The 19,222-nt window shown below is 41.5% G+C and overlaps 1 protein-coding gene across 5 annotated transcripts in view; it reads right to left on the bottom strand.

Moving 5' to 3' along the window:
- The window catches only part of brsk2a (BR serine/threonine kinase 2a), a 463,611-nt gene that overhangs the window by 43,217 nt on the left and 401,172 nt on the right, over window positions 1–19,222 (bottom strand). For 3 of the 5 annotated variants that reach the window (XM_071326834.1, XM_071326833.1, XM_071326836.1), the window contains exons 10-12: window positions 13,876–14,040; window positions 10,071–10,168; window positions 9,540–9,714 (exon numbers count right to left, since the gene is read on the bottom strand). In XM_071326834.1, the coding sequence (XP_071182935.1) occupies window positions 9,540–9,714; window positions 10,071–10,168; window positions 13,876–14,040 (438 nt within the window). The remainder of the gene's footprint in view (window positions 1–9,539; window positions 9,715–10,070; window positions 10,169–13,875; window positions 14,041–19,222) is intronic. The other 2 variants (XM_071326832.1, XM_071326835.1) reach the window with 1 other exon arrangement.

Raw genomic sequence — 19,222 nt, 5'->3', positions numbered from 1 at the left:
TCATCAGACCAAAGGACAGTTTTCCACCGGTCTAATGTTCATTGCTTGTGTTTCTTGGCCCAAGCTAGTCTCTTCTTATTACTGGTGTCCTTTAGTAGTTGTTTCTTTGCAGAAATTCGACCATGAAGGCCTGATTCATGTAGTCTCCTCTGAACTCTGTGAAGCATTTTTTTGGTCTGGAAACTGAGGTGCAGTTAACTCTAATGAATTTATCCTCTACAGCAGAGGTAACTCTGGGTCTTCCTTTCCTGTGGCGGTCCTCATGAGAGCCAGTTTCATCTTAGCGCATGATGGTTTTTGCGACTGCACTTGAAGAAACTTACAAACTTATTGAAATTTTCCAGATTTACTGACCTTCAATGTCTTAAAGTAATGACTGTCATTTCTCTTTGCTTATTTTAGTGTTTCTTGCCATAATATGGACTTGGTCTTTGACCAAATAGGACTGTCATCTGTATACCACCCCTAGATTGTCACAACGCAGCTGATTAGCTCAAACGCGTTAAAAGGAAAGAAATTCCACAAATTAACATGCACATCTGTTAATTGAAATGCATTCCAGGTGACTACCTCATGGAGCTAGAGACACAAAACCAAATGTCACATGTTTAGGCTAAGGTTAAAATGTGTATCAACTATAATTATATAAATGTGCACACATTTGCATAAAATAAATCACTAACACTAATTATTAAACTGTTCAAGCTAGAGATATTATAGCAATTTCCTCATGTTTAGGCTATCATAACTTTAATTCTTAAAAATGTTTACCAACTATAATTCTATAAATTAATTATAATAATATACATTTGCATAAAATAACCAACCCACAGTAACTCTTGACCCATTCAAGATAGAGACACCAAACCAACATTTTCATGTTCATGCTATCCTATGTTCAAATTCTGAAAACCTTTCATTTACTATAACCATATTACATTGCACACATATGCATAAAATAACCCTCCAACAGTAACTCTTGAACCATTCAAGCAAGAGACTCCAAACCAACGTTCTCATGTTCAGGCTATCCTAAATTTGTTTATTAACTATACTTATAAAAATGTGCACAACTCTGCATAAAGTAAATCACCAACAGTAACTCTTAAACCCTTCAAGCTAAAGTTACTAAACCAACGTCCTAATTTTCAGTTCTATCCTAACTTCAAATCCGTGAACACTTTAATCAACTATAATTAGTATAAATTAGCATAAAATGACTCACAACCAGTAACGCTTGAACTATTCAAGCTAGAGACACCAAACCAACTACCACATGTTCAGGTTATCTTAACTTCCAATTATTAAAAACATTGATCATATACAGTGGGGAGAACAAGTATTTGATACACTCCCGATTTTGCAGGTTTTCCTACTTACAAAGCATGTAGAGGTCTGTAATTTTTATCATAGGTACACTTCAACTATGAGAGACGGAATCTAAAACAAAAATCCAGAAAATCACATTGTATGATTTTTAAGTAATTAATTTGCATTTTATTGCATGACATAAGTATTTGATACATCAGAAAAGCAGAACTTAATATTTGGTACAGAAACCTTTGTTTGCAATTACAGAGATCATACGTTTCCTGTAGTTCTTGACTAGGTTTGCACACACTGCAGCAGGGATTTTGGCCCACTCCTCCCTACAGATCTTCTCCAGATCCTTCAGGTTTCGGGGCTGTCGCTGGGCAATACGGACTTTCAGCTCCCTCCAAAGATTTTCTATTGGGTTCAGGTCTGGAGACTGGCTAGGCCACTCCAGGACCTTGAGATGCTTCTTACGGAGCCACTCCTTAGTTGCCATGGCTGTGTGCTTCGTGTCGTTGTCATGCTGGAAGACCCAGCCACGACCCATCTTCAATGCTCTTACTGAGGGAAGGAGGTTGTTGGCCAAGATCTCGCGATACATGGCCCCATCCATCCTCCCCTCAATACGGTGCAGTCGTCCTGTCCCCTTTGCAGAAAAGCATCCCCAAAGAATGATGTTTCCACCTCCATGCTTCACGGTTGGGATGGTGTTCTTGGGGTTGTACTCATACTTCTTCTTCCTCCAAACACGGCGAGTGGAGTTAGACCAAAAAGCTCTATTTTTGTCTCATCAGACCACATGACCTTCTCCCATTCCTCCTCTGGATCATCCAGATGGTCATTGGCAAACTTCAGACAGGCCTGGACATGCACTGGCTTAAGCAGGGGGACCTTGCGTGCGCTGCAGGATTTTAATCCATGACGGCGTAGTGTGTTACTAATGGTTTTCTTTGAGACTGTGGTCCCAGCTCTCTTCAGGTCATTGACCAGGTCCTGCCGTGTAGTTCTGGGCTGATCCCTCACCTTCCTCATGATCATTGATGCCCCACGAGGTGAAATCTTGCATGGAGCCCCAGACCGAGGGTGATTGACCGTCATCTTGAACTTCTTCCATTTTCTAATAATTGCGCCAACAGTTGTTTCCTTCTCACCAAGCTGCTTGCCTATTGTCCTGTAGCCCATCCCAGCCTTGTGCAGGTCTACAATTGTATCCCTGATGTCCTTACACAGCTCTCTGGTCTTGGCCATTGTGGAGAGGTTGGAATCTGTTTGATTGTGTGTGGACAGGTGTCTTTTATACAGGTAACGAGTTCAAACAGGTGCAGTTAATACAGGTAATGAGTGGAGAACAGGAGGGCTTCTTAAAGAAAAACTAACAGGTCTGTGAGAGCCGGAATTCTTACTGGTTGGTAGGTGATCAAATACTTATGTCATGCAATAAAATGCAAATTAATTATTTAAAAATCATACAATGTGATTTTCTGGATTTTTGTTTTAGATTCCGTCTCTCACAGTTGAAGTGTACCTATGATAAAAATTACAGACCTCTACATGCTTTGTAAGTAGGAAAACCTGCAAAATCGGCAGTGTATCAAATACTTGTTCTCCCCACTGTATAAGTATTACAATTGCATAAAATAACTCACCAACAGTAACTCTTGAACCGTTCAAGCTAGAGACACCAACTTTCTCTTGTTCAGTCTAGGAAATTAAAATTCTTAAAAACTTTGATCAACTATAATTATATACAGCTGCATAAATTAGCATAACATAACGTTCAAGCTTAGATAAAACCAACTTTCACATTTTCAGGCTATCCTAACTTCAAATTATTTTTTAAATTATATACATTTGCATAAAATAACTCACCAACAGTAACTCTTGAATCATTCAAGCTAGAGACACCAAACCAAATTTCACATGTTTAGGCTATGCTAAATAAAAATTATTAAAAATGTTTATCAACTACAATTATATAAATGGGCATACATTTGCATAAAATAACCAACCAACAGTAACTCTTGAATCGTTCAAGCTAGAGACACCAAACCAAATTTCACATGTTCATTATAGCCTATGTTCACATTCTGCAACCCTTTCATCAACTATAACCATATACAGTGGGTTGCGAAAGTATTCACCCCCTTGGAATGTTTCTTATTTTGTTGCCTTACAACCTGGAATTGTAAAATTTTGTGAAAAAAACCCAATGACAGAACCAATAATCTGTCATTTCCCAAATGGAAACAAAGGGCCCCTGTATGGAGAGCTAGGGCTTATACTGGAGAAAGAATGTGTGTGTGTGTGGCTGGGGTTTGTACTGATGCCTTGTCTGGGAAACTCCTCAAGTCCAAACTTTTCCCATACACTCTTTGTGGAGGTGTGTGTGTGTGTATACAGTGGGGAGAACAAGTATTTGATACACTGACAATTTTGCAGGTTTTCCTACTTACAAAGCATGTAGAGGTCTGTAATTTTTATCATAGGTACACTTCAACTGTGAGAGAAGGAATCTAAAACAAAAATCCAGAAAATCACATTGTATGATTTTTAAGTAATTAATTTGCATTTTATTGCATGACATAAGTATTTGATACATCAGAAAAGCAGAACTGAATATTTGGTACAGAAACCTTAGTTTGCAATTACAGAGATCATACGTTTCCTGTAGTTCTTGACCAGGTTTGCACACACTGCAGCAGGGATTTTGGCCCACTCCTCTATACAGACCTTCTCCAGATCCTTCAGGTTTCGGGGCTGTCGCTGGGCAATACGGACTTTCGGCTCCCTCCAAAGATTTTCTATTGGGTTCAGGTCTGGAGACTGGCTAGGCCACTCCAGGACCTTGAGATGCTTCTTACGGAGCCACTCCTTAGTTGCCCTGGCTGTGTGTTTCGGGTCGTTGTCATGCTGGAAGACCCAGCCACGACCCATCTTCAATGCTCTTACTGAGGGAAGGAGGTTGTTGGTCAAGATCTCGCGATACATGGCCCCATCCATCCTCCCCTCAATACGGTGCAGTCGTCCTGTCCCCTTTGCAGAAAAGCATCCCCAAAGAATGATGTTTCCACCTCCATGCTTCACGGTTGGGATGGTGTTCTTGGGGTTGTACTCATCCTTCTATTCCTCCAAACACGGCGAGTGGAGTTTAGAGCAAAAAGCTCTATTTTTGTCTCATCAGACCACATGACCTTCTCCCATTCCTCCTCTGGATCATCCAGATGGTCATTGGCAAACTTCAGACGGGCCTGGACATGCGCTGGCTTGAGCAGGGGGACCTTGCATGCGCTGCAGGATTTTAATCCATGACGGCGTAGTGTGTTACTAATGGTTTTCTTTGAGACTGTGGTCCCAGCTCTCTTCAGGTCATTGACCAGGTCCTGCCGTGTAGTTCTGGGCTGATCCCTCACATTCCTCATGATCATTGATGCCCCACGAGGTGAGATCTTGCATGGAGCCCCAGACCGAGGGTGATTGACCGTCATCTTGAACTTCTTCCATTTTCTAATAATTGTGCCAACAGTTGTTGCCTTCTCACCAAGCTGCTTGGCTATTGTCCTGTAGCCCATCCCAGCCTTGTACAGGTCTACAATTTATCCCTGATGTCCTTACACAGCTCTCTGGTCTTGGCCATTGTGGAGAGGTTGGAGTCTGTTTGATTGAGTGTGTGGACAGGTGTCTTTTATACAGGTAACGAGTTCAAACAGGTGCAGTTAATACAGGTAATGAGTGGAGAACAGGAGGGCTTCTTAAAGAAAAACGAACAGGTCTGTGAGAGCCGGAATTCTTACTGGTTGGTAGGTGATCAAATACTTATGTCATGCAATAAAATGCAAATTAATTACTTAAAAATCATACAATGTGATTTTCTGGATTTTTGTTTTAGATTCCGTCTCTCACAGTCGAAGTGTACCTATGATAAAAATGACAGACCTCTACATGCTTTGTAAGTAGGAAAACCTGCAAAATCGGCAGTGTATCAAATACTTGTTCTCCCCACTGTATATGTATGTGACAAATCGCTGCATCTGAGGTCCATCCAACACATCCACAGGGGTGCAGTGGTCCACTGTGGGGGATGGAATGAGTACAAGAGGTTCTGAGAAGGGGGCATGGAGTCTTCAAAAACACAACGGAACCAAAGTAAATGGCCAGTGGTAATAGGACCAAAGGAGGTCTGAGACAAGGGGGTCCGAAATATTGAGGGCTGTGTTTGTTTGTGTCTGTCTGTCTGTCTGTGTACGTGTGCATGTGTGAGTGAGAGTTCGAGTTGAGGGGACTTGGGACCTCAAGGAAAGTGGGAAAAGAGTCTTCTAGCTACCCTTTCTCTGTCTCATTCTCTCCTTATCTAGCTCTTTTTCTCCATAACTCTGACACGGAGTGAATGCTAATATTCACTATTCACCCCAACAAACCTCCAAATGAACCAAGACATGGGTCATGTTCATTCGGCACCAAATGGAAGAAAACTGACAGAAGAGGGACCTGGTGGATTTGTCCAACCAATAAGAAAAGTACATTTTCATTCTCCTCTGCAAAATGTTGCTAAGCATTTAAAACATTGTGTCCCCTAATAAACAAGACCGAGGTCTATTTGTGCTTGATGACACAGTTTTTTTTATTTGTGGTTACTTTTGTGTATATTCATATTAAGGGAACTTTAACATCAGTCCAACACACTCAATCGCCTCCTCAGGGCAATGCTATACATAAGAAATGGCGGAACGAATGTCACGCCCTGACCATAGAGAGCTTTTTATTCTCTATGTTTGTTAGGTTGGGGTGTGACTAGGGTGTGCCATCTAGGTGATTATGTTTCTATGTTGGCCAGGTATGGTTCCCAATCAGAGGCAGCTGTTTGTCGTTGTCTCTGATTGGGGATCATATTTAGGCAGCAATTTCCCCTTTGTGCTTTGTGGGATCTTGTCTATGTAGAGGTCCCTGTTAGCACTATTGTTAGCGTCACGTTTCGTTTTGAGATATTTTGTTTTGCTGTGAGTTTCACCTCGTAATAAAAAGATGTGGAACCCAGATCACGCTGCGCTTTGGTCCAGTTATTCTAACGATCGTGACAACGAAACAAAAAAAAACATACATTTATATATTACAGGGATATATTTTCCCCCATATTATTAACAAGGGAGATGTACCTGTCCATAGTGGTTTATTAGGAAAGGGAATTGTACTTACAATCTCATGTTAAATAACAAACAACAATTTTGTCTGTCATTGTTTCTTGTCGCTTCAATTTCCGCCTAACCTTGCTGCCTCCCCTTCCCTTTTTAAAAGGACCACAATGGAAATAAGCTTTTAAGCTATATTGTGTTATCCTTGATGATTAAAAAACTTGTATGTGGAGGCATCACCGGCTGAAGCGCCCTTATGTATTTTTTAAAAACAAATGGTCTAATAAATTCAATCAATCAACCTCTCCTCAATTTCTCCTCGCACACCTTCAGGATTAAGACGAAGCTGTGTTTTTCATTCTGCGATTTTTCAGCCCATTCTCCTTTATTATATATAAGATGGATTGGTCATTCATGTAAGAAAAATATCCAGATTATACTATAATATGTACCATATTATCTGCATGGTACACCTACTGCAAATCATGTATTCCAAATCTACTCAAACATAATTCACAAAAGCTGAAAAATTATGATTTCCATTGCTGTGAAGATACAGTCATTCTGTTGTGGAATTAATAAATTGTATTACGTTGTATGATAACATTTGACCCCTATGTGTGTTACAATATTTGTCAATAAAAAAGAAAGAAAGAAAAAAAGTTTTACAATTTTGGGGAACCAAACTAGACATAATGACATAATGCTGGACAGTGACTGGGGTTTACATTTTCTATGTAGCTTGAGTTAAAATGCATTCCATTCCAAAATACTTATCTTTCCCTTCCGTCAGTGTACACGCCGAGATTGGCTTGTCATAACATATGTTTCAAAGCCAGTCTTCTTTCTGACACACTCTGATGTAAAGTTACTCCTGATTCTCAAAACTGTCGATAAAAGTTTGCTGCCGGGGAGAGATAAAAAGTTACGTTCACACACGCGCACGCACGCACACGTTTGTGCACAAACTAACAAACTAACAACCACACACCTCCCCCAGCAGAGAATACTGTTCAATCAAGGATATGACAAAAAGCACAACACATAGATAAACCAGAAACCCACACTGACTTTTCTCACCAACATCCTTATCCCCATACACAGCTCATCTTAGCTTCAGCCCTGTAATGCGTGTCATAAGGGGAGAAAGATGTACAGCTAGGGAGAGGGGTTAAATCTAAAAACAAATCAGCTTTGGGGCTGGTTTTGAAATCAAATGTTTTATTTATTTTCTATTTTACTAGTCAGTCAGTTAAGAACAAATTCTTATTTACAAAGACGGCCTACCCCGGCCAAACCCTAACTCAGACAACACTGGGCCAATTCTGCGCCGCCTTCTGCGCCGTCCTAATCACAGCTGGTTGTGATACAGCCTGGAATTGAACCAGGGTCTGTAGTGACGCCTCTAGCACAGAGATGCAGTTGGCCTTAGACCGCTGCACCAGTCAGGAGCCCAAATCAATCAAGAGAGGAGTCAGGGGTAACTGAAACTCAACATAGCTGCCGAAACATGTGTGTCAACATAAATGGGTGTATGGAAAGCGAACAGCTAATTGGGCAGATTTGTTACCATTTAAGACAGTTTTTTGTTACACCCGCGAGGATAGCGGGTTCAATCTCAGTGCTAGTCACTCGTTTTTTTTCTAAAAATGTTCTTCCTAGAGCTGGACGACCGGGCCACACTGAGCAATCGGGGCAAAGGGCCTTGGTGAGGAAGGTGACCAAGAACCCGATGGTCACTCTGACAGGGCTCTAGAGATCTTTTGTGGAGATGGGAGAACCGTCCAGAAGGGCAACCATCTCTGCAGCACTCCACCAATCAGGCCTTTCTTGTAGAGTGGCCAGACGGAAGCCACTCCTCAGTAAAAGGCACATGACAGCCCGCTTGGAGTTTGCCAAAAGGCACCTAAAGACTCTCAGACAATGAGAAACAAGATTCTCTACTTTCGTTAACCCGATCAAACATCTCTGGAGATACCTGAAAATAGCTGTGCAGCAAAGCACCCCATCCAACCTGACAGAGCTTGAGAGGATCTACAGAGATAAATGGGGAAAAACTCCCCAAATACAGGTGTGCAAAGCTTGTAGCGTCATACCCAAGAAGACTCGAGGCTGTAATCGCTGCCAAAGGTGCTTCAACAAAGTACTGGGTAAAGGGTCTAAATACTTACGTAAATGTGATATTTCAATAATAATTCTAAAAAGCTATTTTTGCTCTGTCATTATGGGGTATTGTGTGTAGATTGATGAGTGGAAAATAATATTTGAATACATATTTGAATAAGGCTGTAACCTAACAAAATGTGGAAAAAGTCAATGGGTCTAAATGATTTCAGAATGCAGTGTGTATATAATACTATCTGAAAAAAAATAAGACCAAAACAGATGTTATCCAAATTACAGTTAATTATAATTTCTGTAAAACTAAAATGTATTTTTTCCTCTTAATAATGTGCAGGTCTTTCCAATGTAAAATCCACATACTGCACCAGTCAAAAGTTTGGACACACCTACTCATTCCAGGGTTTTTCTTTATTTTGACTATTTTCTACATTGTAGAATAATAGTGAATACATCGAAACTATGAAATAACACAAATAGTATCATGTAGTAAGCAAAGTAGTGTTAAACAAATCAAAATATATTTTATATTTGAGATTCTTCAAAATAGCCACCCTTTGCCTTGATGACATGCAAACCCATAGACAAACTGGACATTGGTCCGTCCATCTGTCAGTTGGTCTGTGGGTGTGTGCGCGCGCGTGGCGCGCTTGTGTGCATGTTTGTGTGTCAGACCACAACACTGCCCACTGACAGAACTAGCCCTACTGTCTGCTATCTTACCACTAACCTCGCTACACTCTGAACACTGCGTTATCTTGTCAATCCAGAGCATAAAACAAATGGTGAATGGATTGCACTTGTACAATATCCAAAATATAGAAGAGTGGAGATGGTAAGCGACTAATGGTGTCTCGATGATGCCGTGCAGAGTTGATGGGTGCTGGTGTGATGGGATAGGGAAACATGGTCAAACACATTCAAATGGTGTGTGTGCTGTATGTGTGTGTCTGTGCGTGGGTGTGGTTGTGTGTGTACCTCTGTTCCTGTGTGTTTGTGTACCTCTGTCCGTGCTGTGTCATGTCGATGGCCCTCCTGGCGGGTACGGGGGAGCCTCCGTCTGTGACACTCAGCACCTCCATAGACTTCCTCTCCGGTCTCTTTTTGCCATGGCGGTTCAGCATGGGGGAGTCCACACGCTTCCTGGGGGGGTCTGAGGAGAGGAGGGGGAGTGAGACATAGAGAGGGGAGAAAGGATATATATAGATAGAGAGAGAGAAGATCACACACTAGCTACAGTGCAGTTTGACAGTCAAGCACGTGTGTTAGCGGACACTCAATCCTCTCCCTGGTTCCCCAGTCATTCCATGTATTTGATATATTCCAGAGCTAGCACACCTGATTTAACTTAACTAATTATCAAGCCCTTGACGAGCTGAATCAGGTGGGGAGGGCTTCTTCTCATAGTGCTTGGTTTTCATATATTTCCGAGAGTTGACACAGACGATTCCCCGTCAACATAGATTTTACAACTGCTTGTGACTTTGGGGCTTGGTCATTTTATTTTACCAATCTCGTTGCGTGGCGGCAGGTTCTGGTCCTCGTGGCTGGGGTACCTCTCCTTACGGTCCAACAGCAGGAAGTAGATCATCTTCTCCTGGTTATCTCTGCAGAGCAGAAGAAAGACGACAAAAGGGGGATTGATCTGAGTAAAAAAGTGGGGGATCAGGTTGGTTGATACTACATAAACCAAAGCGAATAGTTTATAGCTAATAGCAGCCAATAATCTCAATGGAGCAACTGTCACTCCTTTAAAGACTTCATGCTCCATGACAGCCGAAAACATACTTTATATTACCTCACTAGACACCGATAAAATTATGAATGTTCAAACAAGCAAAAGTCGTACCTTCTCTTTTGAGAAGAACTGGGTTGGAACAACGTTCAGCAACAACAACAACAACCAAACCTTAAGCAAATATAAATAAAAATAAAAAACAAAAATTAAGATTGGTTTCTTTTATACATAGAAATAAATCCTGCATCTCTTTGGAAGTAGAAGGACGTTTGTTCAAGCAACTCTTCTCCCAGTACTTGATTATGGTGATACAATCTACAGTACTTGCATGCACAGCCTCTGCTTTAAACCCTTTAGGTTCAGTCTATCATTCAGCACTGCATTTTATCACTGGGGACATTTTTCGTACACATCACTGCATTTTCTATAGCTCTGTTGACTGGGAGTCTCTGACTACCAGAAGGGCCCAGCACTGGCTACTTTTTGTATATACAGTGGTTCTTCAGAGACTCCCCCACTACCTCCGCTTGTGTATTAACTGGACATCTAGCAATTTTCAGACCTGTTCTCTGGACTGGCTGGTTTTGGAGGTCCCAAGGGTCTCCACTGACCTGGGGAAAAATTATAAAAAATGTTATGTCCCCAGCTCATGGAATAACCTACAGGCCACTTTGAAATTATACTCGCTTGTCTCCATTGGACAGTTTAGATCGAGTGTAATGACGGTGAGATGTGATAGTTATGTATGTTTTATTTAATCGTGTTGTGTTTATTGTGTTAATATTATTTATTGTATGTTCATGTTTCACAGGGCTCCCTTGCAAATGACACCCTGTATAAATCAAAGTAAAGAAAATAAAAGAATATACAGTACCAGTCAAGAGTTTGGACACACCTACTCATTCAAGGGTTTTTCTTTATTTTTACTATTTTCTACATTGTAGAATAATAGTGAAGACATCAAACCTATGAAATAACACATATGGAATCATGTAGTAAACGAAAAAGTGTTGAACAAATCAAAATACATTTTATATATCTTTTTTTAAACCTATCCTTTGACCTCATGTCTTGGTTTTTGCTCTGACAAGCACTGTCAACTGTGGGACCTTATATAGACAGGTGTGTGCCTTTCCGAATCATGTCCAATCAATTGAATTTACCACAGGTGGACTCCAATCAAGTTGTAGAAACATCTCAAGGTTGATCAATGGAAACAGGATTCACCTGAGCTCAATTTCAAGTCTCAAAGCAAAGGGTCTGAATACTTATTCAAATAAAGTATTTCTGTTTTTATTTTTATACATTTGCAAAAATGTCTAAAACCCTGTTTTCGCTTTGTCATTATGGGGTATTGTGTGTAGATTGATGAGGGAATTTAATACATTTTAGAATAGGGCTGTGATGTAACAAAATGTGGAAAAAGTCAAGGGGTCTGAATACTTTCCGAATGCACTGTATATGTATATATATTTTAAATTCAGCCACTCCAAGCTCATTACGTACAAAGTCTTCAATGCACATTGAGTTAATTCATCTATCAATTTCACGCATGTCTTTTTGAAACACAATTGGCACATTGAAACAGCTCCAGCAATGACCATATAACAGTTAAATAAAAATAATCAGAAAATTTATTGATTTAGGGGACGTTGAGCGATTCTGTGTCAGGCCCTGATCTGTTTCACATGTCCTTGTGATTGTCTCCACCCCCTCCTGGTGTCGCTTATTTTCCCTGGTGTATTTATCCCTGTGTTTCCTGTCTTGTATGTTCAAGTCAACCAGCGTGTTTTTCCCGTGCTCCTGCTTTTCAATTTTCTTTTACTAGTCTTCCCAGTTTTGACCTTTGCCTGTTTTTCTGGACTTCATTCCTGCCTGCCTGACCATTCTGCCTGCACTGACCTCGAGCCTGCCTGCCATTCTGTACCTCTGGAACTCTGAACAGGTTTTGACATTTTGCCTGTCCACGACCATTCTCTTGCCTACCTCTTTTGGATTGTTAATAAACATCTTGGACTTTAACCATCTGCCTCCTGTGTCTGCATCTGGGTCTCGCCCTGTGCCCTTATATTCTGGACCTGTTCTGACATTTCCATGTACAGAATGCTCTGTGAACGGTGCAACATCAAATGCTGTACACTCGGCGAAAGAGCTCAGTGTCCTGTTTCAGATGCCACTCTACGCTCGTAGCTGAAATGGAGTATGTGAAATCTGACTCCTCATTTGCATAGGAAGCGACAAGTCACATTTTCTGGCCTATCCAGACGAAGGATCGATTTCCTCTGGCTGTGAAACTCAGAGCCCCGGTTGTAATATGGCATATAAAACGGAAGGGTCTGGGGAATGCGGCGATAGATTGAAGACGTGCAACTTCAGCTAAAAAAAGAAAAGAAGAATAAATGCAATTAACGCTTCCGACTTTCTTTTGCTTTCAGACCCAGAGGAGGAGAGATAGAGCGGCGAGATGATAAGAATAGCAGAGAGGAGAGAAGGGAAATAAAATAAAGGAAAGAGTAAGGAAAGAGAGGAGAGGACGGAGGAAAGGGTGAGAAACGAATGAGAGAGGGCAAATAAGAAAATGGGAGAGAAAGGAAAATGAAGAGGAGAGATAACAGAAAACTGAAGTGCACTTCAAATGTGAAATAAGTCACTTTAGGGATGCTGCATGGGCCCTTCACAGCGAATCATAACTGAACCTTCAGATAAGCATACTGAAACCTTCACAGACCCTTAGGGAGGTCGTAGGTAACACAATCTCAACACACAACCCCTTCCCTAAAGGCATCGCCACTTTGCTTTATTTGTGACGCTCTAAAATGCTCCAACAGTGAAACAAGCACACACACACACTACACTCTCTCTATCACAAATGCTTAAAGGTATTCGCATGAGCACAAACACACACATTCACACTATCTCTCTATCTCCCGCGTGCACTCACACACACACAAACCCTGCAGTGCAGAAACAGTGTGACCCAGGAGCTTGTCACGCGGAGGTGTGCAGCAGGTGGTATAAGCACTGCTGCCAAAGTCATGTGATAACAGCAAAGCGATGTATGTCTGCTGACATCCAAAGCAACAGGTTCAAAGGATTTCATAAGAACCCAAGGCCTCTGGAGCTTAGAGACAATCCCCCTCTCCCCCTTCCCTTTCTCCCTCTCCTCCGCTCACCTTCCACAATGTTCACACCTCCATTCACCAACCTTCCCTCTTTCGCCTCTCCTCTGCCTTCTATGCTCATGTCCTTATAGGCCTCTCCTCTCTTCTTCTGTCCTTTCTCGCTCTTATGTCCCTTCTCATTTTGTACCATCCACCACCCTATCATCTCATCTAATCTTGTCTCCTTCCTCCATCCACCTTTCTCTGATCTTCTTTCCCCCGCTGTTCTCCCACCATATCCTAATTTGTCCTCCCTCCCTCCCTCACTTCTCCCACATCCATCCTTTCTCACTCCCTCTTCCCCATCCCTTCCATCCGTCTTTCCTCACTCTCTCCCGCCCCCCTTTGTTCCACCCTCCTTGCCCCCCCCTTCCTCCCTCCTCACCCCTCCATCCATCCCTCGTTCACTACTCACTCGTCCGAGAGCAGGTCCTTCATCAGTTTGTTCTTGTCTCTGAAGCAGCCCAGAGAATGCATGCTGTCCAGTACATCCGGATCTATGTCGTCTGTAGAGGGCAGTCTCCGTATAGCCACCTTCCTGGGAACAGGCTGCTCTGGTTCGGGTTCATTCTTACCCCCTCTGAGGAAACAGCATAGTGGGTAGTTTTAGTATAGTGGTGAGTGTTGCCACTTGGTACACGGGAGTCCAGAGTTCAATTCCCTGCTCCTTTATGGTGCATAAAGGTGCATAAAAGTGCATAAAGCTCCTTTATGGTGCATAATTCCCTGCTCCTCTATGGTGCAATTCCCTGCTCCTTTATGGTGCACCGCCTTTGACAAGAGCTGGTCAAAGTAGAGTACTATATAGGGAATATGGTGCCACTTGGGATGCAAAGCAAACAAATTTACATCAATAAGTGATTTACCCGAATACAAAGGTCATGTGCAAAATTAAGATTAGGAAAATATTGGAGGACTACGGTCGCAAAATTTCAGTAACTTTCCCAAAATTCCCAGGTTTCCCAGAAATCCCAGTTGGATCCAAGAATCAGATGAGAATCCGGAATCCTTTAACCTTTTCACACGTGAGTTTCAAATATCTCTAATGGTCCCCAAGCGTGAATCTTTTAAAAATTTATTTTTTTGATAATATAATTTACAAAAAAACTGTTAATGATTTTTTTTTACACCAAATACAAACATACATATACGAACATCAATTTACAGACGCACACAAACAATGACTACATCTCATCTGCCCAGATCCGCATGCTCACACCCCCATTCCTATTGCCTGCATTATTGTTTGCCTTAAAATGGCCTTAAATTGTACCAATTTATTTTTATCTGTCTCGCAGGTCACCAATGCTATTTCAATATTTCAATAATAAATCATATGTTTTTTCCATTGTGTTAATGATGGTGGATTAAATGATTTCCACGTTTTTAGTATACGTTTCTCAAGATGAGTGATGAGAAGAGAATCGTCCAGTCCATTGGGTATCTCACTACACCCCCATATGCTATGTCTTAAAATATGCAGACAGATGGATTAAAAGTACGTTTACATTGTAATACTTCTGACAGCCAACTTTCTAGCTCCGCCCACAACTTTTGGACTTCATAGCATTCCCAGAAGGCATGGGTTATTGAGTCATTGTTCTTTTTACACTTAAAACATGACCAGAGAATCTTGTTTCTCATGGTCTGAGAGTCCTTGAGGTGCCTTTTGGCCGACTCCTCTTTAAATGTTCAAGAATTATAATTTGTTTATGTACATTGACTCTTGCAAGAAAACCACATCTGCTAACAACATCTGCTGACTTTAAGTGTTCGAGAACCATATGCTTTTTTACCCCATCATGGAGCCCATGCACAATCCATGTGATAAGTTGGATTTTGTTGTTCTTTACTTGTATAGAATCAAAGTTAATCTTATCTGTTCCATCTATCATTGAAGAACTAAGTCATTTTTCGCGGATATGGTATATGAGAGCGGTGGGCATTCCTTAGAATGGGATCATCATAGTATAAATTCATAGTTATTGTAAACATTACATATATATAGAGTGTGTGGGCATGTGGGCTGAGCAGACGTGTATCAAAACACAAAAAAAATGCACAGAAAAACGAAATAAAGCAAAGTACGTCTTTGTACTATGGATTTTTAGCGCCAACTCCTCACCTGATGTAACAAAAATAGATATGTGGAAACATACATTGTACATACATTTGAAGAAAGACCACTTAAGTTGGTTTGTTTTACCTTATAAATTAAAGTATAGTGGCTGGTGGGGGTGTACTTGGGGTGAAATGGGATGAGTGGAGGCCCCACGCACACCCCAGAAAGAGTGTCTGATGCCCTCCCAGTCACGCCATCCCAATTCTAGATAAATCAATTAAAATTTCTCTACCATTAGCAATGTCTCCAATGTCGTTTTAAATAATTTTTGCAATATGTAAAACCGGCCTCACAACTACAAACCAAGTGTAACCACACAAGCCCAGGACCTCCACTTCCGGCTTCTTCACCTGCGTGCTCGTCTGAGATCATTCACCTGGACAGCTGATGAAACTGTAGGTTTGCACAACCGAATCATTTCTGTACAAACTGTCAGATGGCCTTTTGGCAGAGATTTGTGTAGTTCTGAGTACTGTCTCAAAAGACCAAAATCCGTAATAAATTCCTGGCAACTGGCCTCTGAACCTTCAAAATGCTTAATAACGTGGACCTATGCAACCGAGGACACTCAACTGAGGCACAGGGAAGCCTAAATGCGTCCCAAACAAAGACACTGCACCAACTAAGACCATTGAGGATACATCCAACTCTGCCACATTGAAGGCTCTGAATCAACAAACGTTGATGCAGGCAATGGTCAAACAAGCAGTTAAGGAATCACTGGAGGAACTGCTTTCGGGAGAAATTAAATCACTTAAGGATATGGTGGAAGTTTCCAACACATCTATCTTAATACTCTCAAACTACCATGTTTCAGGTATGACCAAGATGCAGACAGTGTCGAAGAAACAAGTTTATTTATAATACAGGGGCAGGCAAATGACAGGTCAAAGGCAGGCAGGGGTCAGTAATCCAGAGAGGGAGCAAAGGGTACAGAACGGCAGGCAGGCTCAGGGTCAGGGCAGGCAGAACGGCTAAAACCGGGAAGGACTAGAAAACAACAGGAGCAAGAAACAGAGAGGAGCAGGGGAACAAAACGCAGGTTAGCGCCAGGACTGCTACAGACAACATAGCCACCAACATAGCCAGATGCAGTGAAGCAACTGGGGGAGAAAATTACGTCGCTTGAAGACAAAGAGGACACTGAACATACGTCTGGTGGGCCTGGAAGAAACCGCAGAGGGTTCTGACCGAAAATGTTTTCTTCAGGTGAATCTGCAAAAATGGACACCATTGCTAAAAGGGAGGAAGATTGAAATTCAACGGGCTCACCGAATTTAAAATGGCAATAACCGTAGCCGTCCCTGAGGACCGAGTGGATATTCTACGGGGAACCAGAGCCCTCGAGAGGCCACCAAGACATGGGAGATCCAATCTGGCATTCTACCCAGACTACAGCAACAAAACCACACTGAAGAGGAAGTCCTTCAACCACATCAAACGATAGATTACAGCAAGAGGACTTCCCCGGTTCCTGATATATCCAGCCATCCTGAAGATCAGGAAAAATGGAACACTCCAAGAGTTCCATACTGTGGAAGAAGCAGAGGCATGCCTTGCAGCTGAGGACAACTACAAGAGAAGGAGCCCAGTCATTACTCCAGATTCTCCCCACTGTAGACGGAAGAAACCGACAACTACAGCCCCCCTCTTTCCTTGGATACCCCTTTGCATGAAGGCCCAATTTAACTCGTAAGATGGATACAACAAATGCTAAGCTAACTAGGTAATGTTTATTTGTTATTCAGCGACTGTAACGCAGACGCTGGGGGTCAGGAAGTAAGTACAGGGGGTGAATCTAATACTAAATAGAACAATACAAAACAAGAGTAGCGTCTGGACATGAGAAACATAACTAATACTGCCTGGGGAAAGAACCAAAGGGAGTGACAGATATAGGGGAGGTAATCATAGAAGTAGTAAGTAAACTGGCAAAAATGAGCACCAGAGAGGGGGAGGGGAAGTAGACGTGACAGCGACATAATTTTGTTAATTTGGTATGAGGGGCCTGGTGGATTTGTTAACATGGTTGCTAGCAGTCTGGTTATATCGCTAAGATGCAGCTGGCTGGCATATGGCTTGCTAGCTGAGTTGGCTAGCTGGCTAGGTTAGCTGGCTGGATAATTATTTGGTTCAGGCTACAGACGTTAGCTGGCTAAAATATTTAGCCGTCAGTAAAGCAGTCCAGGGGTAGGGTAAACTTTATGGGGATTAACATACAGAGTGCTCAGCTTGGTATGAACGAGTTCTGTGAAAAGTAATTTTGCCATGTATTCATGTCATGTTGGATAAAAACAAGTGGCTGACATAATGGGACAGGACTTGGGACGTGCATCGCTGTTTTGGATCCTCCTGATTTTTGAGAATTTGAGTTCCTACCAGCCAAAGCGAGCGGTTGAAGCTATAGACTTCCTGTCTTGTGGGTGGTTACTCTTTTTGTTTATTTTATTGTTAAACCCCAGCTGTCAGAGTTTGTTCACAAATATGTATAACGGTGCACAAATATTTTCTCCTGTTTATATTGAAGTAGGTGTTTTTTAATTTAATGTATTGTTTGTTTTTGTCATACACTTATCCATACATTCTATATGACAAAGGTTTTTAATGAACCGTGAGCTCATCTTAATGTTGTTAACCTCTTAGCGCTAGGGGTCAGATTATTATTATTATTTTTTTTAAATAACGTTCCCAAGGTAAACTGACATTTTCTCTGGCCCAGATCGTAGAATATGCATATAATTTACAGATTAGGATAGAAAACACTCCAAAGTTTCCAAAACTGTCAAAATATTGTCTGTGAGTATAGCAATACTTATTCTGCATGCAAAAACCTGAGAAAATCTAACCCGGAAGTGATATAAAAAAAATCAAAATCAAAATCTGTGTTTCCTGGCCCGTCTATCCTCCATTTAAAGGGGTATCAACCAGATTCCTTTTCCAATGGCTTCCTCAGGCTGTGACCAGGCTTTAGACATAGTTTCAGGCTTTATTTTGAAAAATGAGCGAGACGTTTCAAAAGTAGTCAGGTGTCCTCTGAATGTTTCCTGCGCGCGAGTGAGGGGCACCCCATTTTCCTTTTCTCTCTTAAAAAATAGGATATGGTCCGGTTGAAATATTATCGATTATGTTTGTTAAAAACAACCTGAGGATTGATTATAAAAAACATTTGACATGTTTCTACGACCATTGCGGATACTTTTTGGAATTTGTCGAACGGAACAAGGCTTTGGTTTTCTCAACATAATGCGCAACCCAAATGGACATTTTTTGTGTAACTGGGAGTCTCGTGAGTGGTAAGCGATTCATTTTATTGCTTTTCTAACTTTCGTGACCATGCTAATCTGGGGCTAGCTGTTGTAGAATTGATTGATACACTCACAAAAGCTTACATTTCTTTCGCTGTAAAGCATATTTTCAAAATCTGACATGATAGGTGGATTAACAACAAGCTAAGCTGTGTTTTGGTATATTTCACTTGTGATTGCATGATTATAAATATTTTTTGTAATATTTATGCATTTGGCGCCCTGCAATTCTAGCGGTTGTTTAGGAATGTGATCCCGTAAAAGGGATCCGAAGCGCAGTGAAGTTAAATTCCCATGGTTTAAATTCCGCTATCAAGCGTACCAAATGCTTAGAA

This window comes from Salvelinus alpinus, chromosome 9, assembly GCF_045679555.1.
Source record: "Salvelinus alpinus chromosome 9, SLU_Salpinus.1, whole genome shotgun sequence".
NCBI classification, from domain to species: Eukaryota; Metazoa; Chordata; class Actinopteri; order Salmoniformes; family Salmonidae; genus Salvelinus; species Salvelinus alpinus.
Note: the sequence above shows the minus strand (reverse complement) of the source record. Positions and strands in the feature narration are given on the sequence as shown.